Source organism: Camelus dromedarius, chromosome 31 (assembly GCF_036321535.1).
Source record: "Camelus dromedarius isolate mCamDro1 chromosome 31, mCamDro1.pat, whole genome shotgun sequence".
Classification (NCBI taxonomy): Eukaryota; Metazoa; Chordata; class Mammalia; order Artiodactyla; family Camelidae; genus Camelus; species Camelus dromedarius.
In genome coordinates, this window is record NC_087466.1 from 4,868,791 (window position 1) to 4,884,171 (window position 15,381).

The following is a 15,381-nucleotide window of genomic DNA, read 5'->3' on the forward strand; positions in this document are numbered from 1 at the left end:
CACACATTACTATCTATAAAACAGATGAACAAGACCCTACTGTAGAGCACAGGGAACTATATTCAATACCTTGTAATAACCTATAATGAAAAGAATATGAAAAATAATATATACGTGTATATGTATAACTCAGTCACTATGCTGTACACCAGAAACTAACACAACACTGTAAATCGACTATACTTCAATAATTAAACAAAGAAAAAAAAAAGAACATCAAAAATAAAGAAAGAAATACTTTTTCTTTACTAAATTTACTACAATGAGCATGAATTACCTTTGACGTCTGGAAAAATGCAAAATTATTTTAACCACCAAATGGCAATGATTTGGGATTGCGTCCTCTGATTCCTATCTCTGGCTGTGCACCACTGCCTCCGTGGCTTTCCGACTACTTCCAGGCCTCAGTGTCCCTGTCTGCACCCTAGGGCTTGAGTAAATCATCTCCAGATCCTGCCTGGCTGTGACAGTTGGGGATTCTATGGCTGCATGACCTTCCTTTGTGTGGGTAACTGAACCCTTCTCAGCTCAATGTGAGAACGCTTACATCGACACCTTCCCCATTCAAACTCTGAAAAATGTGGAAAAAGCCACGAGTTTAAGGCCACATTTCCCATGAGAGTAAGAGCTAAATCAAGCTGAGGGCCATTTAAGAAAGTTCCAAACTCTGTGCAGTCCATGGGGAGAAGCTCCCGGAGTGGTGTTCCTGCAGCTACCGGCTGGGCAGTCAGTCCCCGGGTCCTCGTCCACACAGACGCCACTTCCCGATGACCCACGGGGTTACCTCCCTTCCTTCCATGGAGACCCATCTAGTCCGTCTGGAGCGCTGCCATGTTTCAGAGCCCCCTGCAGAGTTAACATGCACCCAAGGAACCCTGCTGTTTGGGAGGGAGCACGAGACGATGATCAGGGAGACAGTCTGGTGTTTCCAATTAACAGCAAGGGCAACCAGCCAGCACTGATTCTCAGCAGTTATCCCGATTACCAGCTTCTCGCTACGGAAGCAGCAGCTCCTCCTAGCCCCGGGCCAGCAAGGAGAGGGCTCAGGAGGGGGAAGGCAAGAGAGAAGTGGGTGAGGCAAAGGTGAAAACTCCCATGGGAAAAATGGCACAAAAAAATTAAATATTCAGGGCAGTAAGATGCTTTGGCCAGCTCTCCACTGGAAAGTAGGCACAGAAATGGCCGCAGAGAAAAGGACAACTTCAAGGCTAAGGAGCCCGGGTTGGGGGGAGGTATAGGGCCAACGACGGGTAGGAGCAGGGGTGCTGGTGGCCACAAGCGGCCCTAGGTCAGAAGCCCCCTCCATGCCTGGATCTGGAACCTCTGCGTCACACAAGGGCCTGAAATCAGAAGGGTCCTGTTCTTGGTTTAATGCTCAGCTGTCTGCCACTCAAAATTTTTGAACAAGGGGCCCCATAGGTCAGGCAGCAGACCCTGTGAGGGGGTGACGGTTCCAGGGACCACCCCTCCAAATCCCACCCACCGAGGGAAGCAGAGCAGCGCCAGGGTCCCAGGAAGTCCTGTCTGGCTGGGGGTCCAGCCACGTCTGACCAAAACCAACATTTACGATACTTCTTCCCCTTGGGTTTCCACACAAGGGCAGGAGAAGGAGACAGACGAGTAAACACAAATAATAACCAAATGTGCAGGGTAAATTCACCCTTTTTGGTTAGTCAGTGGCAAGCTAAGAGACTAACAAGGCACAACTTTATGCTTGATCAAAAAATGCTCTCTCAGAAATATACTAATGCAGGGGAGGTGGACAGAAGCAGATGTCCACACCCGGACCTGAGACCTGAACACTTTGGCCGAGGGCGACGGGGTGCCCGGGGGAGCAGTCACACCCCTTGACTCCGCAATCACACTCCTGGGAATCTGTCCTGGAAAGAAACAGCAGAGAAAAACTGCACATGCTGGAGACACTCGGCAGCAGTTTGGTGACAATCTGAAGAGAACTGTAATGTCTAACTGAATGTCTAAAAAGGCACCCCACAGCCATTTGGTGGATCCACCTCAAGCCTGCGTCCAGCCACATGAAAATGGTGATGTTTGTGTATCTCAATGATGTAAAAAGGATGTTCCCATAAAGAAACACACTGACTGAAAACAGAGACCTAAAAACGGCGACATGAGAGGTAATGAAGTGATGGAAACACCATGATCTGGAACATCTGGAATTGCTGCCTTAATAGTAAACAACCCCTAAAAATACTGCAAAATTCAGGGTGCAGAGGACAGGACCAGATGAACTTCAGAGTCTGGCCAAGAACAAAGCGTGTGCATGTGTTGGGGGGGAGGGGTGGGCTCGGGAGGTGATTTCATCAGGCAGATGAGTAGCTGCCTAATGGTTAATGAGCTAAACATCATGATGGTGGGAGCTGCCCACCCGGACAGACTGTGCTGCTTCTGCTGTAAAAATATCCCAGGCAGAGGGCTGTGCCCAGGGGGCTTGACTGGCTGTCAGTTCTAGCCTCTTGGGAAAAACATTTGTCCTCTAACGCTGGGTAACTCTCACCTACAGACACAAGGACTCAGGTGCGCCAGGCCAGGACTCGGAGGGCTGCCAGGTGGGGGTACGCTCCCTGAGTCTGTGGCCTCCTCCCACCTGAGCAGCTATTTCCGAAGACGTGCGTCAGGCGTCATTAGTCAACACACACGTCAGAGGGAAACGGGACATAAAAGGAAATTTATCTTTGGCAGCCCGTAACTTCATCTGTATTCATATTATTCATCTATTGGATCAGATGCTGCAGCCAGTCTGAGCTGACTGGCACTACAGGAAGAGGGGGACTGACTGGGTCCTCAGAGGGCAGCGCTGCCTGCGGGACCCTCCCAGCTGAGTCAGGGGGAAAGGGACCCAGAGCAAACCTCTCAGTCCTGGGCAGGAGGGGCTTTGGGCTCCAGCCTGACCCCGGGCCACCAGTCTCCAGCTGCCTCACTCTCCCCACTTCGCTCCCTACCCAGCTCCCCAGGGCCTCCTCCAGGGCCCAGGCAGGGTCACCTGTCTTGGCCTGGCAACCCAGCAGCCCATTCTCTCTTTGCCTGGAGGTGACAGAGGTCACTGTGTTTCAGGAGTCAGACGTTGCTCCTGATAAATGTTAATTCTCTGCTGCCCTCAAGGCAGGGGTCACTCCTGATTGCGACCTTTTTGACTCTACAGAGGCCTCACAATCCAGCATAGCCCTCCCCATCCCTCACCTTCCCTGCCTTTAGCAGCCCCCCAACTGTCAGCCTGGCCCCTACTCCCGACCCCCGCCAACACAGTGATACCCACATGCACACGTTTGGTCCTCCTTGGCACCTGGGCAACCGTACATGCTGCCCACACAGCCCACCCCTAGCTACCTGACCACCTCTCTACCCACAGCAGCTCCCTCCCTCAGAGCCCAAGGACTCTGGGGGCCTCAGACTGTGTAATATTCTCAGATCTTCTCTACAAGGCAGATGAGACCCTGGGCTCTGAATTTGGCCAGCCAGGGCTGGGCCCCACCGTCCCTTCCCATTGTCCCTTCCCAGTGGGGACACAGATGTGGTGGGTCAGAAGGATGCTGGCTGGGCTCCAGCACACGCAGCCCCTCCAGGCTGACTCCTATCACCTGGCTGCGGACACTGGGTCCTGTGCAGCTCCTGGGCCATTTCTTAGCACAGAGTGAAAGGCTGGCTAGGTTTTCTGCTAAATGGAAAAGACAAATGTTCTGTTTTCCCTCACCATTTCCTGCTCTTCACTCTGACTCAAAAGCACCCAAACATTTGAAACTTCTCCCTGGCATTTAGCCTCTTTCAAATCACCACGCCAGGTTCTGCCCCAGAAATTGAGCCCCAGCCCCATCCACTGTGGCCTCCACTCAGGCCAGGCTCCTCGGGGATCCAGCAGATTCACAGTCTACAGTGCCCGGCACTTGAATACTTGATCCCTTACTGTTTCCCTGACACGTCACTCAGTTTCGGCCAAGCTCATTTCAGCTCTCTGCAAACAGTGCAGCCAAGCAAAAGACGGAGGCTGGCTGGTGGGCACCCAAGGTTCTTTGAGGTCCCAAATGAGAGAGTGGTGACCTCAGCAGTGTCATAAGCAGGGCCACCCAAGGCCACCCAGCCCTGACCCCTGCTAAGTCTACCTTGCCAGGGTGAGGGGTTTCCTTATTTTGTGCAATGTCAGAGCTTTATGTCCAACCAGAAAAGATGCAGAAGTCCTATACACAGCTGTGTGCACACATGTACACACAGTGCTGCGTGCAAACACAAAGGCCAAGGAGTGAGTTTCCAAGGACTGAATTCAGAGGTTTCAAGAGACCCTGGAAGGGCATTTCTGCCTTTCAGGCACCGGCTCTGTCTGGAGCCCAGAGAGAGAGAGACACACAGACAAATGGGTAAACAGACTGACTGATACGCAGGTGCAGAAGTATTTCAACTTCCCGGCCTCCTTGCCAGGTAATGCGATTTAATGCCATGCTTTAGGTGAAGAAATTGAGGCTCAAAACAGCTAAGGATCTGGTTGAAGGTCATGCAAGTGCTGCGGGTTGAACTTGCCACTTCCCACTCAGGAGCGGCTTCCTATCAATGGACTCCCTGGGCTGCTCCTCCTGAGCCCAGGTCCCTGTCAACCCAATTCTGCCCTCATTTACAGAGCTACAGGCAACTGAGGCCCACAGAGGGGCAGGCACTTGCCCATGGTCACACAGCCTAGCGGCAGAGTCAGGACCACAACCCAGGTGCCCCAACGCTCCCTGGGAGGAGCAGCCCACATGAAGAACCTCTACAAGCCCAGACGCTGTCCTGCACTGAAATACCCATAATAAAAGCTGGAAATTAAGACCAATCTTCTAAAATCAGAAGACATAAATGGACAAAGATCACCTGCAAGTCTCTTTAAAGGATTTCTAAGATGGAGTTGAAGTATCAGTTCCCCGTGAAATAAATTCAAAATGTATACAATTACAAACACCCTAAGATTTCAGATGGTATTTTCAGGCAAATTTGCAAGGTTAAACATGACTCCTGGACTGAGGATTGGAGTCTATGCTGGGCTAAGTCTTTAGGAAGCCGTTAGTGTGACTAGTCAGCAGGCAAAGTTAATTACAAGGTTTATTACAGATCAGAGAATGTTAATTTCTGAAAGGAGCTGTTTCTGAAAAATTGGTGTTAAGTGAAATTAACTGCCCCTGTGTCTTTTAGGTCTACAGGGTCAAAGAATCCTATTTCCTCCCCTCCAGTTTCAAATTATAACATAAACATTCATGAAGGAAAACAAAGCAAGTTTCACTCATACAAAAATCTCCAATAGTGAAGGTTTCAAGCATCAGAAATTGCAAGGCTTTAACCTTAAGACAGCTAAGACTCTTCTCTCAGTGCTGACAAAGGGCTCTCAGGCGACTCTGCCTGCACAGCCTGGGGCTGTCATTCAGGCCTGCTGTCCCTGGGGGCAGCATCTTCAAGGCTGGGGCCTGCTCAAACCCAGGGGGCCCCTTATGTGACCCCTCTGACCTGGCACAGCTGGCTTAAAGGGCAAAGTGGAGGGGATTGGGTCATGCACCGGGGGAAGCCAGCATCACGGATGGCCCCAGGAAGAAGCCCTTGCAGGCAAAGCTGCAATTCTGCCAAGGTCCCAGGGCATGCGGGCACCAAGGACTCTGGAGCAGGAGAGGTGGGAGGGTGGGTGGGTGGATTAAACAAGGCGGCCACTTCCCCTTTTTTCCAGAAAACTCTGGAGATATTTCGGTTCCATTTTTCAGAGGTTAATCAGACAGACACGTCTCTAGCCATAGCCCCCTCTCCAAAACACCCCGCAGGTAAAGCGAGTTGGGAGCTCACGCCGGCAAGGTACCGGGACGGGGGTTCCCCAAGGCTCCCGCGCTCCCCACTTGGCGAGCAAGTGACATCAGAGGCTCGCGTGGACTGATCATGCAGCAAGCCCGGAGTGCGCGGGGAGCCGGGCCTCCGGGCGGAAGCAGGGCGGCACTAACCCTTCTTAAATTTATTCAGGCAGCCGGAGCTGCAGAAGGAGCGCACGGAGGCCGTCTCCCAGCAGCCGCGTCCCTTCATCCCCGCGGCGGGGCGGCCTCCGAGCAGCCAGGCGCTACATGGCGCCAGGCCCTGGGGGCTCGCAGGGAAGCGCGCACACCTCGGTGGGCCGCCCGGCGGAGGCGGCGGGCGCTCGCGGGTCCCGGCACTGCCGTTACCACAATGCACCACTGCCGCCCGCCCGCCGCCCAGTGCACGAGCCCGTTGAGCCCGTTAACCCCGTCGGCGCCGCGGGAGCCGGGCGCAGTGCGAGCGGTGTTGCGGCCGCCCCTTCTCCTCCCCCGGGAGCGAGGTCTCAGTCCGCACGCCGCCTGCTAGCCCATGCAACCGTCCCAGGGCACCTGGGTCCCAGGGGCCAGGCAGACTCCCCATTTAAACGTTACATTCTAATGCGAAAACCCGTGCAAAGGTGCCGCCCCTGCAGCGGCAGGCTTGGCCACTTTATTTCAAAGGGAAAGATGCCACTGAGAGCCAGGGGCACGTGAGAAATGGGGATGGCCCATCTGGGGCCTTACGGTGATTTCAGGAAATCAGGGTCACCTCTGAGGCCTGCTGTGGCGGCTGGTGCACCTGTATCTGGCCACCTGCAGCCACCTGTCCACTGTCCCAGAGGAAGGCAACAGGTGGGGCGCCAGGGAGCCCAGCTCCCTTGGCGCTGCTACCACAGGGCTGTGGGCATCTCGGGACAAATGTCTGTCTCCACCCAGACCTCTGAACACAACTCGCCTGTCCAAATGCCTGCAGAACTTCTCCGTGGGATGTCTGATGGGCATCATAAATCCAGCTGTCCAAATCTGAGCTCCTCAGGGCAGCCCTAGACCTGTGTCCCCCACCCCTCCCCCAGTCCTCCCCGCCTCAGCATATCCTCCCAGTTACTCCAGACAGACACCTTGGAGTCATCCTTGACTCTGACTCCGTCCCTTAGACCCTTCTCCAGGTGGTCAGCACATCTCGGCAGCTCTGGCCTTAGAATACAGCCAGGATCCTGTCCATTCTCACCACCGCACTGCTGCCACCTGGGCCTAACGAGCCCTCATCTTGCCTGTGTGCTCTCCCAGAACCACCCAGCAGGACTCCCCCATCCACTCCGGACCCCCCAGTCTATGCTCAATACGACATCCTGAGAGCACCTTTTTCAGACACTGTCACTCTTCCCCTCAGCAGTCCCCAAATCCCCACAAGCAAGCCTATTGTGCTCCCCTCCCTCTGCTCCGGCCACTGTGACATTTTGGCTTCAACACAGTGGCTCGCTGCAAGGCAGTCCAAGCCAGGACCAGCCCCACTTGTTAAGCCTCAGCCTCTACCTCACTCTGCCTTGTCTCTCCCACTGGACTGAGCCCAGGAACTGCATTCTAGCCGCTGTTCCTCCCCGACACCATCACCTCATGGGAGCTCAGTCCCTGGAATTTTTCAAATGTTAACTGATTGAAACTGAATTAATCAACCTTCACCAATTTAAAGGTTTTCAAACATACAACAAAGTTCCTGTTATGACACGTAATGGACTCAGGAATGGTGGTGCTGGGCCAGTACTTCCCATCCTGGCCTTTGAAGCAACTTGCACTTCTTCCATCTAGAGAATAAACCCTTAGGAGTTGTGTCAGAGTCACTGGTGGGGGCGGATGAGGCATTAGCCACTCTGGGCCTTGATTTTCTAGCTACAAAATGAACAGCATAACAACGAAGTAAATGGCTGCGGATGGCAGAGTGTGGGTCCAGTGCCAAGCGCTGGGCTGTGGGCTCTGCCTGCCTTCTCTGCGTTTCTTCATTTAATCCCCAGGAATATGTTCCTTAAACACACTTTTGACAGGTGGGGAAGCTAAGGCTCTGAGGTACAGTGACTCGTGCGAGATCGACATGCTTGTTCTGACTGACGTTGGAGGCTTCACTCTGGGCAGTGCTCTGTGGGGTCCCCGTAAACAGGATGCTGCCCCCTGGCTCCCAAGGGCCTTGGAGGAAAGGTGAGGTGAGGTGGGCGTGGTGTCCTGGATGCTTTGGGAAAGGCTCTAAATACGCAGGTGACTTTTAACAGGATGATCAGGTGCAAGAATAATTCAACCCAGGACACTGAACACTGAGTGTCACGGACTCTGGAAGCTGGAAGAATCTTTTGAACGCAGAGCCGTGCCATGCCCTCCATTCTCAGAGCTGAGACACAGGGAGACAGGGGCTGCGTGCCTCGTGCTGTCCTCACTGGGAGCCCTGGGGCCACTGGCCTTGTCTCTTCTGTCTGCTCGCCCTCACCTGGCTAACAGCTGTGTCATGCAGAAGATAGGGAACAAAGCACACTGGGGGGGAAGCTAAAATAGTGAAAAAAATCCAGAGGAAAAGCATGCGGTCCTACTAAGGCAAACACACACACACACACACACACACACACACACACACACACACACACACACAATGTTCTCCTTCCTACCTAGTTCTTTTATGCTGTAAGTCACATCAAACAATGATCAGATTCTGCTCACGTGAAATACTTAAAAATCTACAGCCTAGCTTCACAGGTACCCAGAACAGGTACCCAGAAGGGTGCCAGTTTGTCCTTCAAGAAGGAAATACTTTAGCTGAAGTCTTAGATGACCCAGCAGTGAGAAGGCCAGACATACGATGACCTCCAGTAATTCCATCCACTCTGCTGGCTGCCCTGAGCCCTGTACAAGTTTCCCTCTGTCCACGTGTGGGTGAGGCTGAACCCCAGCTCTGAACCTGCCCCCATCTGCATTCACCACTGAGAATACCTCCCAGCAGATGGCTCCTAACAGTCTAGATGTAACCTTCTGAAACTGAAGGCACGAACTCTGCGACCTTCCTGAGGTCCACTCACCCCAAATGTCCCATACTGGCAACCCTCCCCAACAAGTTCTATCTGACTTCACATCAAGACCAGTTGATCCAGTCACTTCAAAGTGGTTGGTCTCATGTCGACAGTGACCACTCCCTTATCATGTCCCACCTGGATGGCGGCTGTTGCAAGTCTCCCTAGAGGCCAGCCTTCCTGCTTCCACTTGCTACCAGCACACTATTCATCAGACTCTGGTTCCAGCATGTTCCTTCCTTTATTCAATAATACAGCACACACTCCCACTCAACTAAAATCCACATATATGTACGCATGTGTGTCAAGGAGTGGGTGGATCTATTGCTCATCCCAGAGAAATGGGTGCCCGGAAACCAGTGTGACTCTATGGGCACCCTACCACTCATCCGGAGCCCGGCCTGGCTCAGTCTCCACACCCACACCACCTTCTGGCCTTCCCAAGCCCCCCACCGCTGACCCTGCTCCCTGACCCCTCACAGAGGGCATTTCTCATGCATTGCACACCACACAGCTTCTTCCCCTTTGCACCTCTGCCCTTGACTGGACCTTAACTGGACCACACAGAGGTGAGTTCAGGCTTCAGAGTCCCACAGGGGCAAGACCTTCCGTGACGTGAGGGACCAGTGGTCCCCCCTCTGGGCCTCAGGCTCATCACTGATGAGTGGCTCGGGCCCACAGGAGAGAAGCACTGACCTTCTCTGTGTTGTCTGGGGGATCAAGTCCTCCAAGGGTACCATCTAGCATCCACATTCCTTGTGGGGATATCTTAAGAACGAAGCCCTTTAGAGCAGCAGTGTTCTAAGAATAGCTACGCACAAATGCTGAATGCCATTGTCATTAATAAATGATTCTGCACTGAAGCCAAAGAATTAATTTGAGAGCAGTTTATGATAATGTGCTGCTAGTCAATTAAAATAAACTTCCGAGAGGGGAAAAACGTTCAATTTATCGTTGATTGTTTTAGAGCAGAAAAATGGAATGGGGGAGAGTGCACCATTCAAGTCAGTTTGAAAAAAGGCAAAAAGGAGACAGATTCCATAAGGGACGGTGCCTCAGCCTGACTCTGCCCACACGTGGCCTCCGCCGCAAGGGGCCTCCAAAGAGGTGGGGGCTGCTGCTCTGGGAGCTGAGCCTCGGGACTTTACCCTGGAGTGAGCCAGGGCCTGCACTGTGACCTGCCTGAGGACCAGGCCGCCTGGAGGACCCCACAGAGAATCGTGGTCAGGACCTACCAGGTGGCTCTGGGGACATGGCCTCTTCTCAGCCCCTTCTGCTCTCAGGAGTGGCTGGCCCAGCTGGCGCCACTCAATTGCTTATGTCCATTATTGACCTAAAGGCCTTCTGCTTGGCCTTGAAGTCTAAATACTACTTTCACCAACAAATCCCTCAAGCCAACCAAAGAAGAAATGTGATTCCCAATAAATTAATAGTGATTTGTCTAATCCCCAATTATGCCTTTAAAAAAAAAAGTGACAACAAAAAGAATTGAAAATACAAATCTACTGTGGAATGTTCCTCCTCCTTCATTGGTTACTAAAGGAGTACAAATTAAAGCGGCCTTGAGGTAGGTACCCTTTTAAATATACTAAAATGGTCAAACACCTAGTGCCAATGAGAGTACAGTGAGGCTCTCAGACCTCCACAGGCCCCTTCTGTACAGAGACAGTCTAGCCCATCAAGGCGCCATGATGGTACCTGGCCCTTAACTCAGTAATCCAACTCCTGGGGATTTTCCCTCAGGAGACAATCCAAGAGAAGCAAAGAGCTTTCGGTCCAAAGACATTCATTGCATCCTTATCTGTAATAGTGCAAATGGGAACCTCAAATGCTCCACAGTTGGAGGATGCGTCGAACCATTAGAGGACCTCAACTCAGTGGAATATTATGCAGCCATTAAAGTGATCTTTATAAAGACGGGGAATCTGTTAGTGATACTGTGGGGTAACAAGGGCAGAGCATGCAGGGTGCTGTCTAATGTGATAGAAAAGCTGTGAAACACAAGTGTACGTGTGGGCTGGGGGCAGTCTGGTGAGTGTGTGGGGTTGCTGGGAGACCTCCTCTGTTTGCACTGCTCTTCATCTTACTGTGCAATCTTTCCCACAACAATGAAAACTGAACAAGCTACATCCAATCAGTTGAATTATTTGAAACCCTTCCCTGAGGGGACAAAGGAGACGCAGAGGAGTCGGCTGGGACTAGGTGTCCTGCTCAGGAAGTGTGAGTTACGAGGCCACAGGATGGCGGGGACAGAGGCCGGCGGGTGGCCCGTGAGCAGGAAGTAAGGGCACTGAAGCCTTAACAGTCTTAACATCAGTCAGGCTGCCTGGGGGGCATGGGTTTGGGGGTCAAATATGCAACCCATTCACTGGGTGGCTTGAAACAAGTGCAAGAGCCTCTCTGAATCTCACTTCCCCGATGCTCATCAAGAAACGGGGCTGTTGTCCTGTTACATGCTAAACTGTGACCCCAAATTCATATGTTGAAGTTGAAACCTGTAGGACCTCAGTATGTGAATGTGTTTTGGAGACAGGGCCTTTAAAGAGAGGGTGAAGGTACCATGGGTCAGACACTGGGCCCTAATCCAATAGGTCTGGTGTCCTTATAAGAGGAGGAAATTAGGACACACATCAAGGCATCGAAGACCATGCAGGAGATAGGGAGGCGCAGCCACCAACAAGCCAAGGAGAGAGGCTGCAAGATGAAACCAACCCTGCTGACACCTTGACCTTGGACTTCTGGCCTCCAGCACGGTGGGAAAATACATTTCTGTTGTCCAAGCCTGTGGTATTTGGTTTGTCACCCTGAGCGGACTAATCCACTTCCCTTTGCAGAGTCACGAGTGTGACGTCACCAGCACAGGGCGGCCAGGCAAAAAACACCTGGGAAAGTCGGGCTGGGTCCTGGCGCCTGAAAACCACTGACCCAGAAGAGGCCTGTGCTGGAAGATGGCTCTTGGTGACCATCAACAAATCAGAGACAGCTTCTCTCCTGATCCTCGCGGCAGCTGGGGGAGGTTGGGCAGGACAGACAGCGCTCTGACACAGCTGGCAAATGGAAGTTCAGTGAAGTTAAGGGCTTTTGTTCAAAGTCAAAGAGCAAGCACGGAATGAAGAAGGGTCAAGATGCAGCATTTTGAACTTCCAAGCTTCATTTTTCCCCTCTACTGAAAAGCAAGCCTCTGGTGGACAGATCTTACAACATAAACATTTAAAAATTCCACGGCACCGCGACCACCATAAACAGAGAAGCAACAAAGAGCAAATGCTTGCAAGACATATAACCAACAAAGGAGAAATAACCAGAACTTCAAATGAGCTCCTACATATCAGCCTAAAAAAACACATGTATCTAAACAATAGGAATATAATGAGTCGCAAAATGGACATGATTGGTCAACAAACAGAAAAAAGGATGCTCAGTCTCATGGGTAATAAGAGAAACGAAAAACAGAGCAAGGAAATGCCTCTTCATTCTCTCACCAGAGTCACAAAGAGTAACAGGAATGATGGGGCAGCCTCTGTCGACAACCCACGAGTTCCGGAGATACAGATCGACGCGTTCTTTGTGGGCGACTATGTGGATGTGTCTGTTGATATGCATCACGGGCATGCCCTGGAAACCCAGCAATTCTGCTCCTAGGAACCTATGCTTTGGAAACACTGACACACGTGCAGGAAGAGGCATACACAAGCAGGTTCACTACAGCGCTCCCCGCAATAGGAATAAAAGGTAAAGGAACGAACTGTCCATCAAGAGGAAAATGACTGAATAAATTGTGACCCACTATGGAATTCCAGGCTGGCATTTAAAAAATGAGATAGGCCCATTTGTATCACTATGTAAAGATCTCCAAAATATCCTGGTAGGGGAAAAAGCAAGCCGTTTATCAATACGCACAGGATGATCTCACAGACGTGTAAATGCGGATGCGCGGGTGCATGTGGACCGACGTGGCTTTATAAATGCAGGGGAAAGTCTGGAAAAGTGCCACTGTTAACAAATGGGTGTGTGTCTCTCTTTGGCGGGGCGTGAGACGGAGGTAATGAACGATGTCTAAATTTTATGTTATGTACTCTAGAATCATTTAAAGATTTTATCATCTTTTTTTATTTTTGAAGTATAGTCAGTTTACAATGCTGTGTCAGTTTTAAAGATTTTACAATCGTATGTCTCCTAATCTAAAGTCATCTCTCAACAAATTACCATTGGAAAGAGTGTGCCAGAATCAACTCCTGCTCGGGGTGAAATGTAGGGGACCCAATGGAAGACTGTCTCATGGTGGAAGGTCAGGCACAAAGGAGGTGGATGAGGAGTGAGTCTGAGGGCAGGAGGGCCCAGAAGTCACATCAGAGAAGCCACCACATCAGTGCACACAGACCAACCTGGCAGGCAGCAATCAGAGAGGGGCCGGATCATTTGCCGCACCTGTGGCACAATCCCCAGGAGGCGGAGGAGCAGAGCCGCCCATGGTGACGGGCCCTGCAAAGAATGGACACAGCTGCAGCAGATGCAGGGCAGGGGGCACAGGCGCCTGTCATCCGACCGGGCAGCGGACCTCGACCCACCCTCAGCTGCCACGCTGCCACAGAGCCCGGTGACCTTGAGAGTGACAGCTGTGGCTCAGGGATGAGGCCCAGCAGAGGCCACCATATGGTGGCCGGGCGTCCACCTGTGTTCACCTCACCGGGTCTGCTCTGGGAGAGGTGTCAGGAGTGGTAGCAGAAGAGGACAGAGGATGCTGCAGGCGAGTGTGGACGGAGATGCAGGGAAGGCGAGATGTGACAGAGGCTGCTCAGAAGGGTCACCCCTGAGTGTGGCAGCCCTGTCTGATGCCCTCCGAGGGCCCTTCCTGGGCCCCACTCACACCAACCGTCCCTCTTTGAAACCCCCTGTCTCCTGGTCCTGTTACCACATGCCCACTGTCCTCCAACCTCCTCCGTCCCGGCTCCCAGGAAGGGGTCAGTCCCACTCATGCTGGGGCCCAAGTGATGGTGTCCACACCCAGGGCTCCATGTTCTACCTCCTGGTTCATGTCTCCCCATCTGTACCATCAGAATAGTCCTCCCCTCCAAGCTCCAGACCTCGATGTCCCCTAACTCACCTTATCCCCAACTGAGCCAGCAACTCTCCTCTGCTCCCTCCTGACAACCTTTCCCTTTCCAGACAATTCTTTCTGCCCTCAGGCACCAGGCTGGAGGGTCAGCTCCTGTGGGTCCTCCTCTCCGTGAGCCCCTACACTCGGAGTCTCCAAGTCCTGATGATGTTAAATTCAACCGAGTCTGCACACCCACACCTTCTCCACCCAGGGCAGAGGTGAGCCACCCCCGGCTCACTTCCAAGGTCTCAGTTTCCTCTACCCATTCTGCCCCATCTTCCATGCCGCCAGGAAACAGTCACTAAAGGTATCATATGCTCACCTCCTTTCCCTGGTTCCCTGAAACCCACAGCAGTAATTTTAAGTTCAAACTCCTTGGCAAAACACAGTCCACTAGGAGTGAAGCCTTGTGGGCCTCAGCAACCCCCTACTCCCACTCCTGGGCTCCACCCGCTTTTCTTCCCTCCCATGCCTTGGCTCACCTGGCCTGGGATGCCCTGCCCTACTCCCCCGCGGCTGGCTCCTGTCATCTCTGGACACTGGGCTGTGGGCCTCCTAAGGGAGCCTGATTGACTGTTGTCACCCCCGGGAGGGCTGGAAGGCTACTCAGAGGAGGGCCCTTCCTCAGGGTCCTCACCACATCTGTGCACGCCTCTTGTGCACTCAACACACGAACTCACAAGCATCTTATCTACAAATGATCAGCGCCTTTAGGAACAGGAAGAGGTGGTACTCTCTGCATTAGTTTTCTACTGGGTGGCTTCAAACAACAGAAATAAATTCTCTCGCAATCTGGAGGCTAGAAGTCCACAACCAAGGTGTTGGAGGGTCCTGCCTCTCTGAAGGCTGAGGGGAGGTTCCTTCCTTATCTCTTCTAGCTTCTGGGAGCCCCAGGCTTTCTGTGGCTTGGGAACATCTGCACATGGCCTTTTCCTGTGCTTCTGGGTCTCCACATGACCTTCTCCTCTGTGTGTGTGTGTGTGTGTGTGTGTGTGTGTGTGTGTGTGTGTGTGTCTGTATGTGTCTGTGTGTCTGTGTGTGTCTGTGTCCAAATCTCCCTCTTTTTACAGGACACCAGTCATACTGGATGAGGTACCACTCTCTTGACTTCATCTTGATCACATCTGCAAAGACTATGTCCAAAAAAGTCACATTCACAGGTCCTGAGGGTTAGGATTTCAACATATCTTTGGGGGGAACACAATACACCCCACAACACTCACTTTGGCATTCCTGGTGCTCAGCACTGAACTAGACCCACAGCGAGGCTCTGCTGACCCTGTGAATGGATGTCTGAGCCAGTGTGCTCTGGGTCCGGGCAGTGGAGGAACAGTCGGAGCAGAAAGGCAGCTGGGAGGAGGCCTGGAGGAGGTGGGAGAGGGGAGGGATGGGTCCAGGCGTGGGGGGAGCAATGCATGGGAGAGACCTTGGCTCTGGGCTTTGCAGT

The 15,381-nt window shown here is 52.5% G+C and overlaps 1 protein-coding gene across 7 annotated transcripts in view; it reads right to left on the minus strand.

Moving 5' to 3' along the window:
- OSBP2 (oxysterol binding protein 2) overlaps window positions 1-15,381 on the minus strand; it is a 102,064-nt gene that overhangs the window by 43,507 nt on the left and 43,176 nt on the right. Inside the window, exon 1 of one of the 7 annotated variants that reach the window (XM_064481075.1) lies at window positions 5,961-6,049. The exons of the other annotated variants lie outside the window; for them this stretch is intronic. Coding sequence (XP_064337145.1) covers window positions 5,961-6,039 — 79 coding nt within the window. The 5' untranslated portion in view covers window positions 6,040-6,049. Of the gene's footprint in view, window positions 1-5,960; window positions 6,050-15,381 lie in introns of those variants that run through there. 7 annotated transcript variants of the gene reach the window in all.